This window comes from Mobula hypostoma, chromosome 17 (assembly GCF_963921235.1).
Source record: "Mobula hypostoma chromosome 17, sMobHyp1.1, whole genome shotgun sequence".
In the NCBI taxonomy this organism is placed as follows: Eukaryota; Metazoa; Chordata; class Chondrichthyes; order Myliobatiformes; family Myliobatidae; genus Mobula; species Mobula hypostoma.
Genome location: NC_086113.1, coordinates 68,424,784 through 68,446,679, shown reverse-complemented (window position 1 = coordinate 68,446,679; position 21,896 = coordinate 68,424,784). Strand labels below are relative to the sequence as shown.

The 21,896-nt window shown below is 39.8% G+C and overlaps 1 protein-coding gene across 6 annotated transcripts in view; it reads right to left on the bottom strand.

The window, feature by feature from the left end:
- ulk4 (unc-51 like kinase 4) overlaps positions 1-21,896 on the bottom strand; it is a 755,583-nt gene that overhangs the window by 627,918 nt on the left and 105,769 nt on the right. For all 6 annotated transcript variants that reach the window (XM_063070087.1, XM_063070088.1, XM_063070093.1 and 3 more), the window contains exon 15: positions 8,399-8,580. In XM_063070087.1, coding sequence (XP_062926157.1) covers positions 8,399-8,580 — 182 coding nt within the window. The remainder of the gene's footprint in view (positions 1-8,398; positions 8,581-21,896) is intronic.

Sequence of the window (21,896 nt, the reverse complement as noted above, 5' to 3'; positions counted from 1 at the left end):
AATCCACTCTTCAAAAAAAGGAGGGAGACAGAAAAAAGAGAATTTTAGGCAAGCTAGCCTGACCTCAGTGGTTGGGAAGAAGTTGGAGTTCATTGATAAGAGGGTTCATGGCGGAGATGCATGATAAAGTAGGCTGAAGCCAGCAGAGTTTCCCGACAGAGAAATCTGGCCTGATAAGTCTGTTGGAGTTCTTTGATGAAATAAGTTGGGTAGGCAAGGAGAGTCAGTGGATGCTGTTTACTTCGATTTTTCAGAAGGTGTTTGTCAAGGTGCTCCACATGCGGCTGCTTTACAAGATAGGAGTCCATGTTGTTACCACAACATACAAGCATAGATAAAGCATTTGCTGACTGGCAGGAGGCAAAGAGTGGAAATAAAGGGAACTTTTTCTGGCTGGCTGCCAGTGACTAGTAGTGTTCTGCTGGGGTCTGAGTTGGAACAGCTTCTTTTCACATTATACGTCAACGATTTAAATGCTGGAATTGATGGCTTTGTGGCCAAACTTGTAGACGATACAAAGATACGTGGAGGAGCAATTCGAGCTAAGGAAGCAAGAGGTCTGGAGTAGGACTTGGAGAGATTGGGATAATAGGCAAAGAAGTGGCAGATGGAATATAATGTACGGAATGTATGGTCATGCACTTTGGTAGAAGGTATAAAAGTGTAGACAATATTCAAAATGGGAAGTAAATTTCAAAATCAGAGGGGCAAAGGGACTTGGAAATCCTTGTGCAGGATTCTCTAAGGGTAAACATAGAGAGTGGTGGGTGCGTAGAATGCACTGCTGGCTGCAATGGTGGAAGCAGATACAATAGGGTCTTTTAAGACCCTCTTAAATGGGAATATGGAGCTTAGAAAAATAGAGGGCTATGCGCTAGGGAAATTCTAGGCAGTCTCTAGAGTAGGTTACATGGTTGGCACAACATTGTGGGCTGAAGGGCCTGTAACATGCTGTAAATTTCTAATGTTCTATGTTCTAAACTTGCAGGCTGAGTCAGTGGTAAGGAAGGCAAATGCAATGTTAACATTTGTTCTGAGAGAACTAGAATACAAGAAAAAAATATTTAAAGCAGAGGTTAATAGATTGTTGATTAGTTAAGGCGTCAAAGGTTACAGAGCGAAGGTGGGAGAATGGGGTTCACAGGGATAATAAGTCACGATGGAATGGTGGAGTAGACATGAACGACTGAGTGGCCTAATTCTGCTCCTACTGCTGCTAAGATGGTGGCACACTCAGACACAACAGTTTCTCAGGGGCCAACTGAAGGTGATATTATCTTTTTAAACATATTTGTTCAATCACAAGACTCTACAGGTTAAAGTTCTGCAGGTCTATCCCATAAGCAAGTTGCTCATTGGTGGAGAAATTGAAGGAGCTGAGCTTTGTGATGCTGCCTGTATTAGAGAGGCAATCTAACAGTGAGTGATTGCCTTAGTCGCTTTTCTTCTGATCGTAAGACCTTGTGGGCATTGTTAATGTAGAATGCTGCAAGTCTAGTACACTGGTTTACTGGTGAACGGCAGGGGAGTTGCGGGACTTCAGTCGCAGTGAGGACTAGGCCTCAAACTGCAGTGTCACTTATTTGCAGCCACCCACTAGGGAGACATTGGAACGGGTTGCACTCCAGTAGAAGTAGTGTGGCGCAATGTCCATGCTGGAGGCAGTGCTCGCTCAGCTAAAGACAAGATGCATTGTGCTTGATTGTAGACTGCTGCAACATTCACTGTCTCAGGAACTTGGACTGTATTTTTTCTTTGTGTGATTGTATTTTACTGCTGTCTTGTATGTGCTATGTGTGCCTTGTGCTGTGAATGACTGTTGGTGCTGTGTTTTACACCTTGGCTGCAGAGTTTGCTCTTTCATTTGGCTGTATTAATGAGTATTGATGTATGAGTCAGTCATAGAAAAATATAGCACAGAAATGGCCCATATAACCAGTGCCAAACTATTTAAACTGCCTAATCCCATTAACTTGTATGGGGACCACAGCCCTCCATAGCGCCACCACCCAGGTATCTATCAAAACTTCTCTTAAACGTTGAAATTTCTTCCACACTCTCATGACCTTTTGAGTGAAGAACCTTCCCACTATGTTCCCCTTAAACTTTTTACCTTTCACTTTTAATCTATGATCTCAACTTGTAGCCCCACCCAACCTCAGTGGAAAAAGACTCCTGCATTTATCCTATCTATACCGCTCATAATTTTGTATGCCTAGAACAAATCTTCCCTCGGTCTTCTACGTTCCAAGAAATAAAGTACTAACCTATTCAATCTCTCCTCATAACTCAGGTCTTTCAGTCCTGGCAACATCCTTGTAAGTTTTCTCTGTACTCTTTCAACCTCATTTACATCTTTCCTGTAGGCAGGTGACCAAAACTGCACACAGTATTCTAAATAAGGCCTCACCAACATCTTATCCAACTTCAACATAACACCCTATCTCTCCTGTACTCAGTACTTTGAATTATGAAAGCCAATATACCAAAAGATTTCTTTACAAGCCTAAACAACAGGAATTCTGCAGATGCTGGAAATTCAAGCAACACACATCAAAGTTGCTGGTGAACGCAGCAGGCCAGGCAGCATCTGTACGAAGAGGTGCAGTCGACGTTTCAGGCCGAGACCCTTCGTCAGGACTAACTGAAGGAAGAGTGAGTAAGGGATTTGAAAGTTGGAGAGGGAGGGGGAGATCCAAAATGATAGGAGAAGACAAGAGGGGGAGAGATAGAGCCAAGAGCTGGACAGGTGATAGGCAAAAGGGGATACGAGAGGATCATGGGACAGGAGGTCCGGGAAGAAAGACGGGGGGGGAACCAGAGGATGGGCAAGAGGTATATTCAGAGGGACAGAGGGAGAAAAAGGAGAGTGAGAGAAAGAATGTGTGCATAAAAATGAGTAACAGATGGGGTACGAGGGGGAGGTGGGGCCTTAGCGGAAGTGGATAGACATGTCAGAATGGGAATGGGATGTGGAATTAAAATGTGTGGCCACTGGGAGATCCTGCTTTCTCTGGCGGACAGAGCGTAGATGTTCAGCAAAGCGGTCTCCCAGTCTGCGTCGGGTCTCGCCAATATATAAAAGGCCACATCAGGAGCACCGGACGCAGAATATCACCCCAGTCGACTCACAGGTGAAGTGCTGTCTCACCTGGAAGGACTGTTTGGGGCCCTGAATGGTGGTAAGGGAGGAAGTGTAAGGGTATGTGTAGCACTTGTTCCGCTTACACGGATAAGTGCCAGGAGGGAGATCAGTGGGGTGGGATGGGGGGGACGAATGGACAAGGGAGTTGTGTAGGGAGCGATCCCTGCGGAATGCAGAGGGGGGGGGAGGGAAAGATGTGATTAGTGGTGGGATCCCGTTGGAGGTGGCGGAAGTTACTACTCCACCAGCCTCCGGGTCCAACATATTATTACCTACCACCCCACCAGCCTCCGGGTCCAACATATTATTCTCCTCTTGCTCCTGCCCCACCGAACTCATTCCTGCATACCTCGACACTGTTTTATCACCCCTTGTTCAATCCCTTCCAACCTATATTCGTGACACTTCTCACGCTCTTAAACTGTTCGATGATTTTAAGTTCCCTGGCCCCCACCGCTTTATTTTCACCATGGATGTCCAGTCCTTATATACTTCCATCCCCCATCAGGAAGGTCTCAAAGCTCTACGCTTCTTTTTGGATTCCAGACCTAATCAGTTCCCCTCTACCACCACTCTGCTCCGTCTAGCGGAATTAGTCCTTACTCTTAATAATTTCTCCTTTGGCTCCTCCCACTTCCTCCAAACTAAAGGTGTAGCTATGGGCACCCGTATGGGTCCTAGCTATGCCTGCCTTTTTGTTGGCTTTGTGGAACAATCTATGTTCCATGCCTATTCTGGTATCTGTCCCCCACTTTTCCTTCGCTACATCGACGACTGCATTGGCGCTGCTTCCTGCACGCATGCAGAACTCGTTGACTTTATTAACTTTGCCTCCAACTTTCACCCTGCCCTCAAGTTTACCTGGTCCATTTCCAACACCTCCCTCCCCTTTCTAGATCTTTCTATCTCTGTCTCTGGAGACAGCTTATCCACTGATGTCTACTATAAGCCTATTGACTCTCACAGCTATCTGGACTATTCCTCTTCTCACCCTGTCTCTTGCAAAAACGCCATCCCCTTCTCGCAATTCCTCCGTCTCTGCCGCATCTGCTCTCAGGATGAGGCTTTTCATTCTAGGATGAGGGAGATGTCTTCCTTTTTTAAAGAAAGGGGCTTCCCTTCCTCCACTATCAACTCTGCTCTTAAACGCATCTCCCCCATTTCACGTACATCTGCTCTCACTCCATCCTCCCCCCACCCCACTAGGAATAGGGTTCCCTGGTCCTCACCTACCACCCCACCAGCCTCCGGGTCCAACATATTATTCTCCGTAACTTCCGCCACCTCCAACGAGATCCCACCACTAAGCACATCTTTCCCTCCCCCCCTTTCTCTGCATTCCGCAGGGATCGCTCCCTACGCAACTCCCTTGTCCATTCGTCCCCCCCATCCCTCCCCACTGATCTCCCTCCTGGCACTTATCCGTGTAAGCGGAACCAGTGCTACACATGCCCTTACACTTCCTCCCTTACCACCATTCAGGGCCCAAATAGTCCTTCCAGGTGAGGCAACACTTCACCTGTGAGTCGACTGGGGTGATATACTGCGTCCGGTGCTCCCGATGTGGCCTTTTATATATTGGCGAGACCCGACGCAGACTGGGAGACCGCTTTGCTGAACATCTACGCTCTGCCCGCCAGAGAAAGCAGGATCTCCCAGTGGCCACACATTTTACTTCCACATCCCATTCCCATTCTGACATGTCTATCCACGGCCTCCTCTACTGTAAAGATGAAGCCACACTCAGGTTGGAGAAACAACACCTTATATTCCGTCTGGGTAGCCTCCAACCCGATGGCATGAACATTGACTTCTCTAACTTCCGCTAAGGCCCCACCTCCCCCTCGTACCCCATCTGTTACTCATTTTTATGCACTCATTCTTTCTCTCACTCTCCTTTTTCTCCCTCTGTCCCTCTGAATATACCTCTTGCCCATCCTCTGGGTCCCCCCCCCCCACCTTGTCTTTCTTCCCGGACCTCCTGTCCCATGATCCTCTCGTATCCCCTTTTGCCTATCACCTGTCCAGCTCTCGGCTCTATCCCTCCCCCTCCTGTCTTCTCCTATCATTTTGGATCTCCCCCTCCCCCTCCAACTTTCAAATCCCTTACTCACTCTTCCTTCAGTTAGTCCTGACGAAGGGTCTCGGCCTGAAACGTCGACTGCACCTCTTCCTACAGATGCTGCTTGGCCTGCTGCGTTCACCAGCAACTTTGATGTGTGTTTCTTTACAAGCCTATCTACCCGGGATGCCACTTTCAATTAATTATGGACCTGTATTGCCAGATCACTTTGTTCTGCCACACTCCTCAGTGCCCTATTGTACACTGTGTAAGATCTACCCTGGCTGGTCCTACTGAAGTGCAATAATTCACACTTGCCTGGATTAAATTCCATTTGCTATTTTTCAGCAGGAGAGAGAGGGAAACAGAAATGGGGAATGGAGAAGGGGCAGTGGGGGAGGGGGAATCGCCAGCAGTTTGAGAAGTCGATGTTCATGCCATCAGGTTGGAGACTACCCAGACAGAACGTAAGGTGTTACTCCACCAACCTGTGTGTGGCCTCGTTGCGGTTGGACAGGAGACCATGTACTGACATGTCGGAATGGGAAAAGGAAGTATAATTGAAATCAGTGGCTATTGGGGAACCCTGCTTTTGAAATCAGTGGCCATTGGGGAATCCTGCCTTTTTGGTGGACGGAGGTACTCGGTGAAGCGGTTTCCCAATCTACATCGGGTCTCACCAATATATAGGTGGCTACAACAGGAGCACCAGGTACAGTAGATGATATCAACAGACTGACAAGTGAAGTGTTGCCCCACCTGGTAGGACAGTTTGGGGCCCTGAATTGTGGTGAAGGAGCAAGTGTAAGGGCCAATGTGGCACTTGGTCCACTTGCATTGATAAGCACCAGGAGGAAGATCTGTGGGGAGGGATGAGTTGACAAGGGAGTCAAGTAGGAAGTGATCCCTGTAGGAAACAGAAAGTGGGGATGGGAGGAAGGACAGATGTGCTTGGTGGTGGAATCCTGTTCGAGATGGCAGAAACTACAGAGAATTATGTGCTGGGCATGGAGGCTCGTAGGGTGGTAGAGGAACCCTATCCCTGGTGTGGCGGCAGGAGGATGGGATGAGGGCAGAAGTGTGGTTTCCCAAACATTGATTTCTCAAATTCAGAGTCTCCCACTTCTCCTTTGCCAATCCTCATTCCTGTTACCCTTTCTCGCCCTATCTTAACTCCCCACCACCTCCCTCTAGTGCTCCTCCTCCTTCCCTTCCACGGTCTTTCATCTTCTCCTATCAGATTCTCCCTTCTCCAGCCCTTTATCTCTTTCACCAATGAACATTGTAGCTCGTTACTTCACCCCCTTCCCCCTCCCAGTTTCACCTATCAGCTACCACCATGTACTACTTCTCCCCTCCATCCCCTCCACCTTTTTACTCTGACCGCCTCTTTCTTTCCAGTTCTGATGCACGGAACATTGACTTCACTCTTTTCCACAGATGCTTCCTGGCCTGCTGAGTTCCTCCAGCATTTTGTGTCTGTGGCTTGGATTTCCAGCATCTGCAGATTTTCTTGTGTTTGTGATACCTTTCATATTACTCAGTTCCACCCATAACGCCTCACTGGAAAAGTTCTCCCGTCTGTCCTGACTGAACACTGCCGTGATATTTTCCCTGACTAGTAACACCACCCCTCCTCCTTTAATGCCTCCCGCTCTGTCCTGTCAAAAACAGAATACTCACCTTCCAGTCCTGCCCCTCCTGCAACGAAGTCTCACTAATAGCTACAATATCATGATTCGAAGTGTTGATCCATGCTGCTACAAACTTCATGGATATCCTGTGACTGTCTTATGAGGATGATGTAATGGTCTTGCGGAGATCACATGATGTAATATTCCCGCTGATGTGAGGTCACGTGATGACCTGTTCTCACCAGGTATATAAGGGTAGACCCCTGGTGACGCAGTTAGTTTTTTCAGTTAGATCGTCAGTCAGATACTCCGCTATGCTGTGTATTTGTCCCATGACGCAGTTTAGTTTTAAAACGGAGTTTTACTTTCTATTGTAAGGTACAGAAGTGTGGGGCCGACAGTTTCACCAATAGCTGCCAGCTTTGTTGGTGTACCTTTTCAGTAGTATTGGAGAGTGAAGACATTACTAAGGTACGGAACCTGAAGGAGTCAAGTAAAGCTGATATCGTTTGGTGGTATTGGAGAAGATTGACCATTATTGAATCTTCGTTCAAGAAAGTGATCTGCATGAGATGACCACTGCTAAAGCAGAAAAGGTTGTGCAGTGTCTATTCTACAGAAGAAAAGGTCAGTTCCCTTAAACCGTTTTAATTCCGTCGTCATGAATCCTGCGGACAAGGCAGGTTCCAGCTGGGATCAGCAATAATGTGACGTCTTCGAGGAATTCTTTACTTCAGGAAAGTCTCTCCTAAATGACTGTATAAATCTCTTGGGCTCTCGAATTTACCATTCTAAGAACTGTGTTCGAATTTACCACTTTAGGAACTGTTTTCGCATTTACCCTTTTAAGAACTGATCCAGAGTTGCCGTATAGCAGTTAACTTCTGATTAAGTTAGTCGTTTAAATACATTTCGATATTTTTGAGCAGAGTTTAATAAATGTTTGTTTTTATAAAACCTGACTTTCATTGTTATATTCATTGTTGCCGATCACGTGACAATGCACTGAGCTCATCTGCCTTACCTATGATGCTACTTGCATTGAAATATACACAACTCAGGCCATTAGTTCCACCATGCTCAAACTTTTGATTCCTAACTTTCTCTGAGCTCTTAACAAGATTTGCCGCCACAACCTCTCCACCATCTATTCTGGCACTCTGGTTCCTATCTCCTTGCAACCCCAGATTGAACGATAATTGAATTTGAACTGTCTTGTAGTGTTATGGATTGCTATGTGTGATCTGACCATTCAGAAAAGTCTTGATGGACTAATGGATCTGTCCTTCATTTCTGTATGCTGCTAATATATGCAACTTCACAGCAGTAATTAATACATTAGTTGTTTTTACTCTTCAGCAGCACTTTCTTTGCCAGGTTATTATTGCCTTAATGAGCAAAGTAAATAAATAGAAATATTTCAATCTTACCGACAGCAGGAAAAACAACTCTTCTGTTTTCAAGTACCTGCACAGCAATAGATTCTGACGCAATGTTACTGTACATGCCTGCAAAAATTAAATATGTGGAGACTATGTTGAAAAAGACAACACTTACCAACTGAGAGTCCATCATTCTTGTGGCCACTTCCCTGTGGCTAGCGACCATGCAGAGATAACACATTAGGTTCAACTTGGCTCTTGGTGGCCCTGCAGCCTTCTCCCCAACAGCTGTCAGCGAGCACAGTTGCTGCATGAAAAGATTCCAGTCCTGTCCCTTTAGGGACACCAGTTTCTCAGCTGCAAGTTTAAAAGTCTCAAGTTAATTTTATTTTTTACCCTTGTGATGCAGTGAGCATCAGAAGCAGGCCTCATGCATTCTTCAACTCAAACTCTGCCGTCAATCAATATACAGATGCACAATATAATACAGATGCAAGGGGACAATATTAACATCCACGATATATGCAAGCGAAATTTCCTCATGGTCTACAGCATATTTCCATTTAGTACATTCTGGCAACAACATTTCCTCAACCAGGGCTGTGTGCTGAACCCCACTTTATACTTATGATTGTGCAGCTAAGTACAGCCCCTACACCATATTTTGCTGATGACAGCACTGATATTGGCTGAATCAAAGTGGTGACAAGTTGGCATATAGGAGGGAGTATGAAAATCTGGTTTAGTGGTGTTACAACAAGAACCTCTCAATCCACATCAGCAAAACCAAAGAGCTGATTATTCATTCATTACAAGAGGAAGACGCTGGAGCTCCATCAGCCAGTCCTCATTAGGGGAATGGAGATGGAAAGGATCAGCAACTTTAAATTCCTTAGTATTAACACATCACATAATCAGCCCTAGCACCAGTACGTAAAGTGTCATCGCGCCAGACAAGAATGACTGACTGTCTGGTGTGACACACTAAAAAAATCACAAAGAAGGCATGAAAGCACATCTGCTTTCTTAGATGTCTGCGTAGATTCCACATATCACCAAAATTCTAACAAACTCCTATAGATTTAACGGTGGAAACTATCCTAACAGGTTACCTCATGGCCTAGTAGGGAAACACCAATACTCAGGAATACACAAGGCTACAGAATGTGGTGGAAACAGCCCAGTCTAACACAGGCAAAACACTCTCCCCCATTGAATACATTTACATGGAGCATTGCCTCAAGGAAGCGGTATCCATCAACGAGGAGCCCCACCATCCAAACCATGTTCTCTTCTCACTACTACCACTGGGCAGGAGGGACAGAAGCCTTAGGTTCTACATCACCAGGTTCAGGAACAGATATTACCCTACAACCATCAGGCCCCTGAACTGGAATGAATAACTTCAATCACGACTACTCTGAATTGATTCGATGAACTACCAGCTCATTTCCAAGGACTCTTTGTAAATCATGTTCTCAGCAGAGTCATAAAACACTACAGCATAGAAACAAGGCCTTTGGCCCATCTAGTCCGTGCTGAAACAGTAACTTGCCTAATCCCATCGACCTGCACCTAGACCATAGCCCTCGGTACCCCTCACATCTATATACCATATGACCATAAGACATAGGACATGGGAGCAGAATAGGCCATTTGGCCCATTGAGTCTGCTGTGCCATTTGATCATGGCTGATTCATTTCCCTCTCAACTCCATGCTTATACCTCTCCCCGGAATCTTTCACACCCTGACCTATCAAGAATCTATCACCTCCGCCTTGAATACACCCAATGGTCCAGCATTCACTTCCATAAGTCAGGACAGAATAAATGTAGCACTGCAGTATTCTGTTTTTAGTGTGCGTGCTCATCTTTCTGTCTGTTAGTATGGCCTTCATTTTTTGGAAAGCTTCTTTCACCACTGCTGTTCTGTATTTGATATCTGTGTCGCACCTGCCATTACTTGTTATTAGGCTGCCAAGATATTTGAATTTGGCTTGTTTGGTGCTTGTATTTCTGATCTTGATCACACATTGTGGGATGTTTGTCTTTCTGGAGATGACCATGCTTTCTGTCTTCTTGGTGTTGATTGAGAGGCCTCTGCAATTACTTTCTGCTGCCACTATAGTGAGTAGCTCTTGAAGTTTTGTTTCTGAGTCAGCTAATAGTACGATGTCATCAGCATATCTGATGTTATTTATATTATGGCCTCCAATTGTGAATCCTTTAATGTCTTTGATATTTCTCAAGGTATTTTCACTATACAGGTTGAATAAGTCTGGCGAAAACACACAACCTTGCCTCTCATGATATTCACACACTCACTCACTTCTCCTTCTATTCTGATGGATGCTGTCTGGTCCCAGTATAAGTTTCTTAAGAAACGTATATCGAGACTTCCGGTAGAGCTCATGGAGTGAAGTCGTGCTCTTGACTCGCTCCATTACCTCTGAGTTTTTTTCCTATGATCAGCTATATTTAACTAACCATTAAGGCATCGACTTTTACAATAATCTGAAGTAAATTGGGCCTTTTGATATTCGGATGTTTTTAAGGTCCGCTATGTCCAAGAACGGAAAAAATGGGAAAGACGGCAAACCTCCGGTTAGACCGAAAGGTACCGATTTCCCTCCGACTGAACCACCGTGGACTCTGAAAGCTATTTCGGATCTAATTCAAAAGGAAATTTCAACCTCTATAACGGAGCTGATTCGTGTGGAAATTTCAATTAATTTCCAGAAAATTGCCGATTCAATCGATGAAATGCAAAATCTATCACGGACCATCAGTCGGCTATATGTAATCTTCAAAAATCCACGCAACAAAATGAACTCAAGATGGAGAAAATTGCAGAAACAATTACTACAATGAAGAAAAAACTGGACTTTCTGACTTTTAAAAACTCTGACTTAGAATTCAGAATGCGACGGCAGAATATTTGAATTATTGGTGTTCGTGAAGCTGTTGAATCTGACAACCCTATAAAGTTTTTTTTTCAACTTTTAAAAGATGCATTCCCTATCGTATTTCCTGACCAAACACCGTTATTTGGATCGGGCTCACAGAGTTCCATCATATTCGTCTAAGTCAGGTAAACCTCGACATGTCATTTTACGCTTTCATTACTTTCAAGACAAAGAGAAACTGCTTCGATTTGTTCGATCTAAAGGTTACATTGATTTTTTGGATCTTCAGTTCCGATTCGTGGAGGACTTCAGCAAACAGATTCAGGATCAACGGGTTCGTTACAGATCTGTGATGTCGGAACTCTACGAGATGGATTTAAAACCAGCGCTGCTCTACCCTGTGCGTTTAAGGATCCGCACGCCTGACGGAGCTCTCCGTTTTTTTGAATCCCCATCGGATGCCCAGAGTTATCTGGATCAATTTTCACCTTCAACATCTTAATCGTAATTTTTAATTATCTCCGTTTGATCGGAGGTTGTGAATCTGTCGGGTTTAATTTTTCGTTGCTTTATACAGGCAGAAAAGTTTAATTTTGATTAATTAATATGGTTGCCAAACTTTCTTTCTAACTGCGTCATCCCTTTCTTTTTCCTTGGGGATTCTGGGTAGTTATTCCCTCAGCATCATTTCGTGTATTTCCTTTGAGGCCTTAAATTTCGTAGTCTTTATTTGTACTCTTTTCTGTAGATTTTCCTAACTAGTTTATATTAATAATTTCATTCCTTTTTTTTTGGTTATCATAGGGTCTGTGGTTTGTTACGGTTTTCTTTATATTTTCTGTTTTTTTCTCTGTTTTATATCGTGTTTGACTTAACTGATCTTTGTTTATTTTTTTTACTGTTTTATAACTAGCTGACCTTTTTTATATTTACACTATTTTTAGGGAGCGTCTATCGGAAGTCATGGGGGTAGTTTTAGTGCTTGCTTCTTTCTGGCGGGTCTGCTTTAGATTTAGCCTTGCGGTCATGGGGTGGAGGGTGGTGGGAGGGGCTTCATGTTTTAGTTTTCTTCTTGGGCTATTTACATTACTGAAGCATTGGTTGCGTTCTCCTTCCCGTTATCTCTGGTTTGTTCTGTTCCCTTCCCCGGTTCGTGGGTCGAACCTATCGTCAATCCTCTTTTTTGCGGGTTGACTTTAGGGTTTATGGAGTTTATTATTAATTTTGTCTCCTGGAATACTAATGGCCTTAATCATTCTATTAAAAGGAAAAAAGTTTTTAAAGTATTCCGGAGACTTAAAGCACATGTTCTATTTTTACAACAGACCCATGTGCGGAGAGGGGACAGACTTCGTTTCTTTAAATTCTGGAAGGAACAACAGCTTCATTCGAATTCTAATGCTAAGATTCGAGGCGTCTCTATTTTTATAGACTCCTCTGTTACTTTTGTACAACATGATATTATCTCTGATCCGAATGGTAGATTTCTACTGGTTAATGGTTTACTATTCAATAAAAAGGTAGTTTTGGTTAATGTTTATGCTCCCAATATGGACTGTCCGGAATTTTATAAATCATTATTTAATCGGTTTCCGAATTTGAATGAGTTTTCATTGATCTGGGGCGGAGATCTTAATACCTGTTTATCTCCAGCTTTGGACCGTTCGGCTCCTCTACGGACCTTACCTAATAAATCTGCAACTTTGATTAATTCATTCCTCTCTGATTCTGGGTCGACGGACATTTGGCGTTTTTTGCATCCTCAGGAAAAAGATTTTTCTTTTTTTTCACATGTTCACCATTCCTATTCAAGAATTGATTTTTTTTTTATTGACTCTCGGTTTATCTCTTCAGTGATTAACTGTGATTATGATTCTATAACCATTTTGGACTATGCTCCACTCAAGCTTTCTATTAAAATTCAGGTTAATAAACAAAATAATAGACAATGGCGTTTTAACTCATTGCTGCTTCAAGACACGGATTTTGTTAACCTTATGAATGAACAGATTGATCTCTTTTTTACAATCAACTACACAGAGGGTATTTCTGTGAACATTCTTTGGGATACTATTAAAGCTTATATTCGTGGTCAGATTATCTCGTATTCTGCTGCTTTGAGGAAGAAGTTGAAGCAGGAGGAGTTGGTAATTGTGGACAAGATTAAGGAAATTGATAAGAAATATGTTACAGCTCCCTCTGAGGAGTTGTATAAACAAAGAACTGAACTTCAAATGGAACACAGTTTATTACTTTCGTCCTTGATTGTAAACCAATTAAAGAAAACAAGAAGTGAATTTTATGTACACAGTGACAAAGTTGGTAAACTGTTGGCTAACCAATTGAAGTCTAATTATACTAAATCTCAAATTAATCAGATTTATAATCCAAATGATCGACTGATATTTGATCATGCGGAGATCAATCAAACCTTCTTTGATTTTTATTCTTCCTTATATCAATCTGAGTCTTTACGAGACTCTAAATATATGAATGACTTTTTAGATAACCTAGATTTCCCTGAGATTTCACAGGATATGTCTTCTATGCTAGATACTCCCATTACTACTGATGAGATTAACAATGTTATTTCCTCTATGAACCTGGGGAAAGCTCCTGGCCCTGATGGGTTTACCGTGGAATTTTATAAGTTTTTTGCACCATCATTAATCCCTTGGTTTTGTAGGGTTTTGGAGGCTTCACTAAAACTTGGTAAACTTCCTGAATCCTTTTATAGAGCGTCAATCTCTCTAATATTAAAGAAGGATAAAGATCCTGCTCAATGTGCATCTTATAGACCAATATCTTTATTAAATGTTGATTCTAAAATTTTTTTTAAATTATTAGCAAACAGATTAGAAAAAGTACTCCCTTTTATTATTTCGGAAGACCAAACGGGTTTTATTAAAGGTCGTTACTCTTTCTATAACATTCGCACACTGTTAAATATTGTTTATACCCCCTCACAAAATGTTCCTGAGTGCGTTATCTCTTTAGATGCTGAAAAAGCCTTTGATAGAGTAGAATGGCCTTACTTATTTAAGGTGCTTGAAATGTTTAACTTTAGCTCGAAATTTATATCCTGGATCAAACTGTTATATCATTCTCCTATGGCCTCGGTCCGTACTAACTCTTTAAGCTCACCTTTTTTCCCTCTTTTTCGAGGTACTCGACAAGGTTGTCCTCTTAGTCCTTTATTATTTGATATTGCATTAGAACCTCTTGCAATTGCCATTCGAGAATCTCCAAATATTATTGGGATAACTCGTGGTTTAAAGTCCCATAAAGTATCACTCTATGCTGATGACCTACTTTTATATATTTCTAATCCTCAAAAATCTATCCCTGCTGCTTTAGATTTATTAGCACAATTTAGTCTTTTTTCAGGTTATAAATTAAATCTTAGTAAGAGTGAACTTTTTCCAATTAATAAGCAACTTCCATTGTATGATAACTTTCCGTTTAAATTGATTAATAATTATTTCTCATATCTTGGGATTAAAATTACTTGTAAACACAAAGATTTATTTAAGACTAATTTTTTACCCTTAATTGATCATATTACTCAACTTTCATCTAAATGGTTTCCATTATATTTAACTTTGATTGGTCGTATTAATGCAGTTAAGATGTTTATTCTGCCAAAATTTTTATATATATTTCAGGCATTACCGATTTTTGTTCCAAAACCTTTTTTTGATAAAGTTGACTCTAAAATTTCTTCATTTATTTGGCAAAATAAAAACCCGAGATTGGGTAAAATACATTTACAGAAAGCCAAGAGAGATGGAGGTCTAGCTTTATCTAACTTTAGATTCTATTATTGGGCAATTTATATTCGACATATGAAATTTTGGTTACTTGACCAAGATACACTATCCATTCCTAAATGGGTAGTATTGGAATTACAATCTGCTCAGGGCTATGCACTTGGCTCTATTTTAGGTTCCTCTCTTCCTTTTGATTTGAAACGCCTCAAACTGGTCTCTAACCCGATAGTTAAATATACCTTACGTATTTGGTTTCAATTCAGAAAATTTTTTGATCTCAATCAATTTGGGTTAGCGATCCCCATTTTAGGTAACATATTTTTTCCTCCCTCTTTCACGGATCGTGCGTTTCAAATTTGGAAGACTAAGGGTATTTCACGGTTTTTGGATTTATTTTTAGATGGTTCCCTTACGTCTTTTGAACATTTATCTAATAAATATAATTTACCAAGAATACATTTTTTTAGATATCTTCAAGTTAGAAATTTCCTAAGTACTATACTTTCTTCCTTTCCAATGCTCCCTTCTACAAATATTTTAGATACTATAATTAACCTTAATCCATGTCAGAAGGGTGCAATGGCTATTATTTATAATATTATTATGAAACTTAGGAAAGCTCCGTTTGATAAGATTAGGTCAGATTGGGAACAAGAATTGGGTTCTATTATTTCCGTGGATGACTGGGGGCAGATTTTACAATTAGTCAATACTTCCTCTATCTGTGCTAAACATTCCCTAATTCAATTTAAAGTTGTTCATAGAGCACATATGTCCAAAGATAAATTAGCTCATTTTTATTGTCATATTAATCCTTTTTGTGATAGATGTCCGGGGCAGATAGCCTCTTTAACTCATATGTTTTGGTCTTGTCCTACTCTGGAAATTTTTTGGAGAGACATTTTTAATATTATCTCAAAGGTATTGAATATAGATATCTCTCCTCATCCTATTACTGCTATCTTTGGATTACCTAAAATTTCCAGTAATCTCTCCCCTTCAGCCCGTAGATTGATTGCATTTCTTATTTTAATGGCGAAAAGATGTATCTTACAACATTGGAAAGAGTCTAATGCTCCAACTACTTTTCTTTGGTTTTCTCAGACGATATTATGCTTAAATTTGGAGAAAATTAGAAGTAATCTTTATGATTCCTCACTTAAATTTGAACAGACCTGGAGATCTTTTATTCAATATTTTCATTTAATGTAATTTTTTTTTCTCTTTTGTTCCATATTTATATTCCCTTCTTGCTCTTTTTTAAACTGTTTTTAATGGAGGTCGGGTTTGAGGATGTGATTTTAAGTTCTTTGACTCTACCTGTTTCCAAGTTAGCCCATTGCTTTGCTTTGCTTTTAGTTAGTTTCACGGTGGGTTTTTTTGGGGGGGGTTTTTTTTCGGGGTTTTTTCCTTTTCTCTAATGATATATATATATATAAAAATTAGTATACTATTATTTTACCATATTATTTTTTGTTTAAATTGCACTGTTTGTATCAATTTTTTCTTCTGTATTAATATCTCCTGTAATTTCTAACAGTGTATTAGTGCCTTTATGGTTCACCCTTTGTATACTTATTCAATAAAAAGATTTAAAAAGAAAGAAACTTATATCTTTCCCATCTATGTCAAGATCTTGAAGCATTTCCAGAAGATCTTGCTGTCTGACAGTGTCAAAAGCTTCTGTATAGTCAATGAGTAAATGTCTTTTTGTACCTGGATGGCTCGTTCACAGATCATCCGTAGCATGAAAATTGCATTTCTGGTTCCAGTGTTGTCCACAAAGCCGCATTGATCTTTACTGATTTCTGGTTTTATACAGCGTCTTGCTCTCATCATGATTACTCTGAGAATAATTTTTCCCACATGGCTCATCAGGCTTATTGTACAATGTAACTCATTCTGTTGCTCCCTCTTTCTTTGGAAGTGTGATGATCACTGATTTACTTAAATCATCAGGTATCTCCCCATGATCATAGATTTCATTTGCTATTTCTGTTATTTTCTCTATTCCAAAATCTTCTAAGGCCAGTATCATTTCAACAGCGATGTTGTCTGGACCAGTTGCTCTGTTATGTTTTGTTTTATTTACGGCTGCTCCAATTTCTGATTTTAGAATGCTTGGTTCAAGATTCTTCTTTATGTTCGGTTTTTCTCCTCTTTGGTCTTCAAAAAGTTCTTTTATGTATTCTGTCCATCTGTTTAGGATTTCCTCTTTGTTCATAATTAAGCTGCCATCTTTTGCCTTGATGCATCCACTTGCTGAGCAAGGTAATTTCCCCGTTAGTTCTTTAATGTTATTGTGCATCAACTTTGTTCCAGGGTTATGGGTTTGTAGCATTTCTATCTCTGAGCATTTCTCACTTACCCATCTGTCTTTAGCTTCCCTACATTTTCTTTTAATTGTCTTATCAAGTGGTTTGTATTCTTCGCTGTCTCTTAGTTTGATGCTCTGTTTTTGTTGCATCAATTGTATTATATCTTCAGTTATCCATTTCTTCTTACTTTTCCGGTCTTTTCGTGGGATGGTTCCTTTTGCAGCTACAACCATGGATTCCTTCAGTATGTCCCAGGAAGATTTGCCTCCTTCATCCTGCAGCAATTGAAACGGTTTTTCACCTTGATTGTGTATTCTGTTTCAGATGAGGGTTGTTTTGTAGTTGTTGATAATCCAGTGGTTCTGATCTTTTTGGTTTCTTTTATTTTCTCATCTTTATTTTCATTTTGCAAATAACTGGTATGTGGTCGCTTCCACAGTCTGCTCCAGGGTAACTTTTAGATTGAGTTTTGAATCTGTTATTGATCGTTATGTAGTCGATTTGATTTTTGTTGTTCCCATCTGGGCTCCTCCATGTCAGTTTCTTCTTGGATGTTGTTTAAACGAAGTGTTGGTGACTATCTGATTGTTTGTTTTACACCATGATAAAAGCTTTTCTCCTCTTTCATTTCTTTCTCCCAATCCCTGGTCTCCAACAATATGGTCTTCTCTTCCCTCACCAACTTTTGCACTGAAGTCGCCCATGACTATGATGGCTTCTTGTGATTTGCACTCTTCTGGTGCTTTGTCTCGGGAGTGGTAGAAGGCATCAATTTCTTCCTCTGAGTTTGCCATTGTGGGTGCATGTACTTGGATGATAGAGATGTTGTTTTGTTGTCCTTTGAGTTTGATTAGCATCATTCTGACTGAGATATGCCAGTATCCTAGCAGGCTTTTGGATGTTTCTTTGTCTAAGATGATTGCAACACCCTTTTCATGTTTACCTCCACCACAGTATATCATCCTGTAGTTGTCTGATTGGAATACTCCAGTGTCTTTCCATCCTATTTCACTTAGGCCTAGGATGCTGACTTCTAGCCTCTTCATTTCTAATTTTATGTTTTCTAGCTTACCAGCTTGGTGCAGGGTTCGAACATTCCAAGTGGCAATTCGCAGTCTCTTGTTCTTGCAGACAGTAGTGGTATGAAGATTCCGACTCACCTGTCTGTTTACATGATACCCCGTACCGAGAGAGGCGTCCGCACTATTTGGAAGTGGGCTGCCATTTACGCTGTTGTCTTTTACATTTGTGTCTGTATTAGCCATGGTTGTACTAGGGATAAAATACAAGAAGTAGCTTCCCCTTGTTTGCTTCCGATGCAGTGTCTTTACAAGACGGGTGACCCTGAACATTGTCCTATTAAAAGGATCTACTGCTCAGCGTCTGAGAAGCAGGAACCATCGATTGTGTTACTCACAACTTGTCTTCTGCTTCCTCCACCACCTGCATTCCGTGGCTTCACTGTAACCCAAGTAGGGAGGCTGATAGGTGCTACACCTTGCCTAAGGGTGACCTGGAGGTAGCTGTGGTTAATGGTTACCTCACTACCTAAAGCAAATGCTCCACAGCCGGATGTAGTTTATCCTCATACCCAGGAGAAGTTGTAATAGTAAATTATAAATTTTCCCAATAAAACCTTTCACTAAAGGATTCATTTTTAAAATAATGTCTAACAGGTCAGAATCTTGTATATATGGAAAATTACTTAAATATTCTTGTAAGAAATGTCTGACCTGAAGATATTGCAAGAAATGTGAGTGTGAGAGAGAATATTTAGTTACTAATTTCTCAAAAGACATCCATCAACCTTCTTGAAACAGATCCATGAAGGAATAAGTTCCTTTATTCCTCCAAAGAAAAAAGGTAGGATCACTAAGTGAAGGTTTAAATAAATAGTTTTGATAAATTAAACTAAGAAGGTTAAATTTTTTAAGATTAAAAAAATTACGAAACTGGTACCAAGTTCGTAATGACTGCTTAATCATAGAATATAGATTTAGGATAGAAATTTTGGCTAGTTGTACAGGTAAAGAGGCTCCAAATAATGAAGTTAAGTAAAATTGTTTCACAGATTTCAATTCCAAATCAACCCAAGGTAGTCGTTCCTTTTTATCGGTCCAGTATAACCAAGAACACACATATCGTATATTAATTGCCCAATAATACATTCTTAAATTAGGCACAGCAAGACCTCCATCCTTTTTTGATTTTTGTAAATGATATTTTCCAATTCTTGGTCTTTTATTATTCCAAACAAAAGATGAAATAATAGAAACAACCTGATCAAAAAAACTTCGTAGTTAAAAAAAAAAGGAATATTTTGAAATACATATAAAAATTTTGGTAAAATCGTCATTTTAACTGCATGAATTCGGCCAGCTAAGGAAAGTGTAAGTGGATTCCACCTACAAAATATTTGCTTCATAAAATCCACTAAGAGAACCAAATTAGCTCTATAATTTTTAGTGATAATAGTACCTAAATATTTGAAAGACTGCGTTACTTTAAAAGGAATGTCATCATATATATAGAAGCAGAATCATTTAGAGGAAATAATTCACTTTTATTGAGGTTTAATTTATATCCTGAAAACTTTCCAAATTCATTTAATAATTTCAATAAACTAGGAATGGATTCTTCAGGATTCGAAACATAAACTAAGAGATCATCAGCATAAAGGGAGCTCTTATGAATAGTCCCATTTATGGAAATTCCTTGAATATCTTTAGCTTCACGAAGTGCAATGGCCAAAGGTTCCAACACCAAATTAAATAACAGGGGACTTAACGGACATCCTTGTCTCGTACCCCGCGAAAGTCAAAAAAAAGATCTGCAATTATTAGTAATAACAGTGGCAATAGGGCTTTTATATATCATTCTAATCTACTTATTAAAATTAGTACCAATGTTGAATTTCTCTAAAACATTAAATAAGTATTTCCATTCAACTCTATCAAATGCTTTTTCGGCATCAAGAGAAACAACACATTGGAGAGTCTTAGAAAGGGGTGAGTATATAACATTTAACAGTCTCCGAGTATTAGAGAAGGAATAACGTCTTTTTATAAAAACCTGTTTGGTCCTGAGAAATAATTTTAGCTAGAATATTCTCCAGTCGATTAGCCATTACTTTTGAAAGAATTTTAGCATCCACATTTAATAGTGAAATAGGTCTATATGATGCGCAATCAGTAGGTCTTTATCCTTCTTAAGAATTGAAGAAATAGAAGCTTCATAAAATGTGGGAGGTAACTTTCCTAACAAAGAATCTTTGAGCATTTCCAACATACATAGAGAAAGCAATTCTTCAAATTTTTTATAAAATCCTACAGAAAAACCATCCAATCCAGGAGCTTTACCAGATTGCATTGAAAGAACAGCTTTCTGAATTTCCTTTTCAGTAATAGGAGTATCAGGAGTTTGTTGAACTTCAACAGATATTCTAGGAAAATCAATCTTTTGTAAAAAGGCATTCATTTTAGAAGGATCAGATGGAAACTGAGATTTATAGAGTTCACTGTAAAAGTCTTGAAAAATTTTATTAATGTCTTCATAATTACAAGCTAAACTACCATCTCCCTTACGAATTTTTAAAATTTGTCTTTTAGCTCCAGCTGCCTTTAATTGGGATGCTAATAGCTTATTATTTTTATCTCCAAACATATAAAATTGACTTTTTAATTTAAGCAAATTTCTTTCAATAGGGTAAGTTAATAGTAAATTATATTGTGATTGAAGTTCAACCCTTTGTTTAAATAAATCAATGTTAGGACAGACTGCATAAATATCATCCAAGTTTTTAATTCGTTTTGAAATCCTATCTAACTCTATTTTTGTCTGTTTCTTAAGCTTAGCCAAATAGGAGATTATCTGACCTCGCAAATATGCTTTAAGTGTATCCCATACAATCAATTTCGACACACCTCCCGTATTATTAAAAAGAAAAAAATCTTTTATCTGAGTGTCAATAAAATTGATAAAGTCCGAACTTTGTAATAAATTTTCTGGAAAACGCCAAGGCAAATTTACAATACCGACATCATTCAATTCAAAAACTAAGCTTAAAGGCGCATTATCCGAAACAGCGATAACGTCATGTTCACATTTCTAGACTTTGGATAAAAATCGGAAATCAACTATAAAATAATCAATTCTCGAATATTTTTTATGAACATGTGAATAAAAAGAATAATCTCTATCATTAGGATGTAAATTTCTCCAGATTTCGATCAAACCATAATCAATTAAAAAAGAGTTAATAAGTGATGCTGAACAACTCGGAAGTCGCTGATTAGTTGAACTCTTGTCAAACAAATGATTTAAACAACAGTTAAAATCACACCCATTAACAGCATATATTCATTTAAATCTGGCAATAAACCAAATACATTTTTAAAAAAGGATCATCTACATTAGGTCCATATAGATTAACCAGGACAATTTTTCTATTACAAGTTGTTCCTTTGACAATGAAAAATCTACCGTTAATATCTGACACGATATCTTCTTGGATAAATAAAATATTAGTTTTAATAAAAAATAGATACCCCCTTTGTTTTATTTTGACAAGTGGCATGACATTGAAGGCCCTTTCACGTTTTAAAAAATGTATTTTGATCGCCCGTTCTGATATGCGTTTCTTTCTTTCTTTCTTTTTTCTTTTTAAATCTTTTTATTG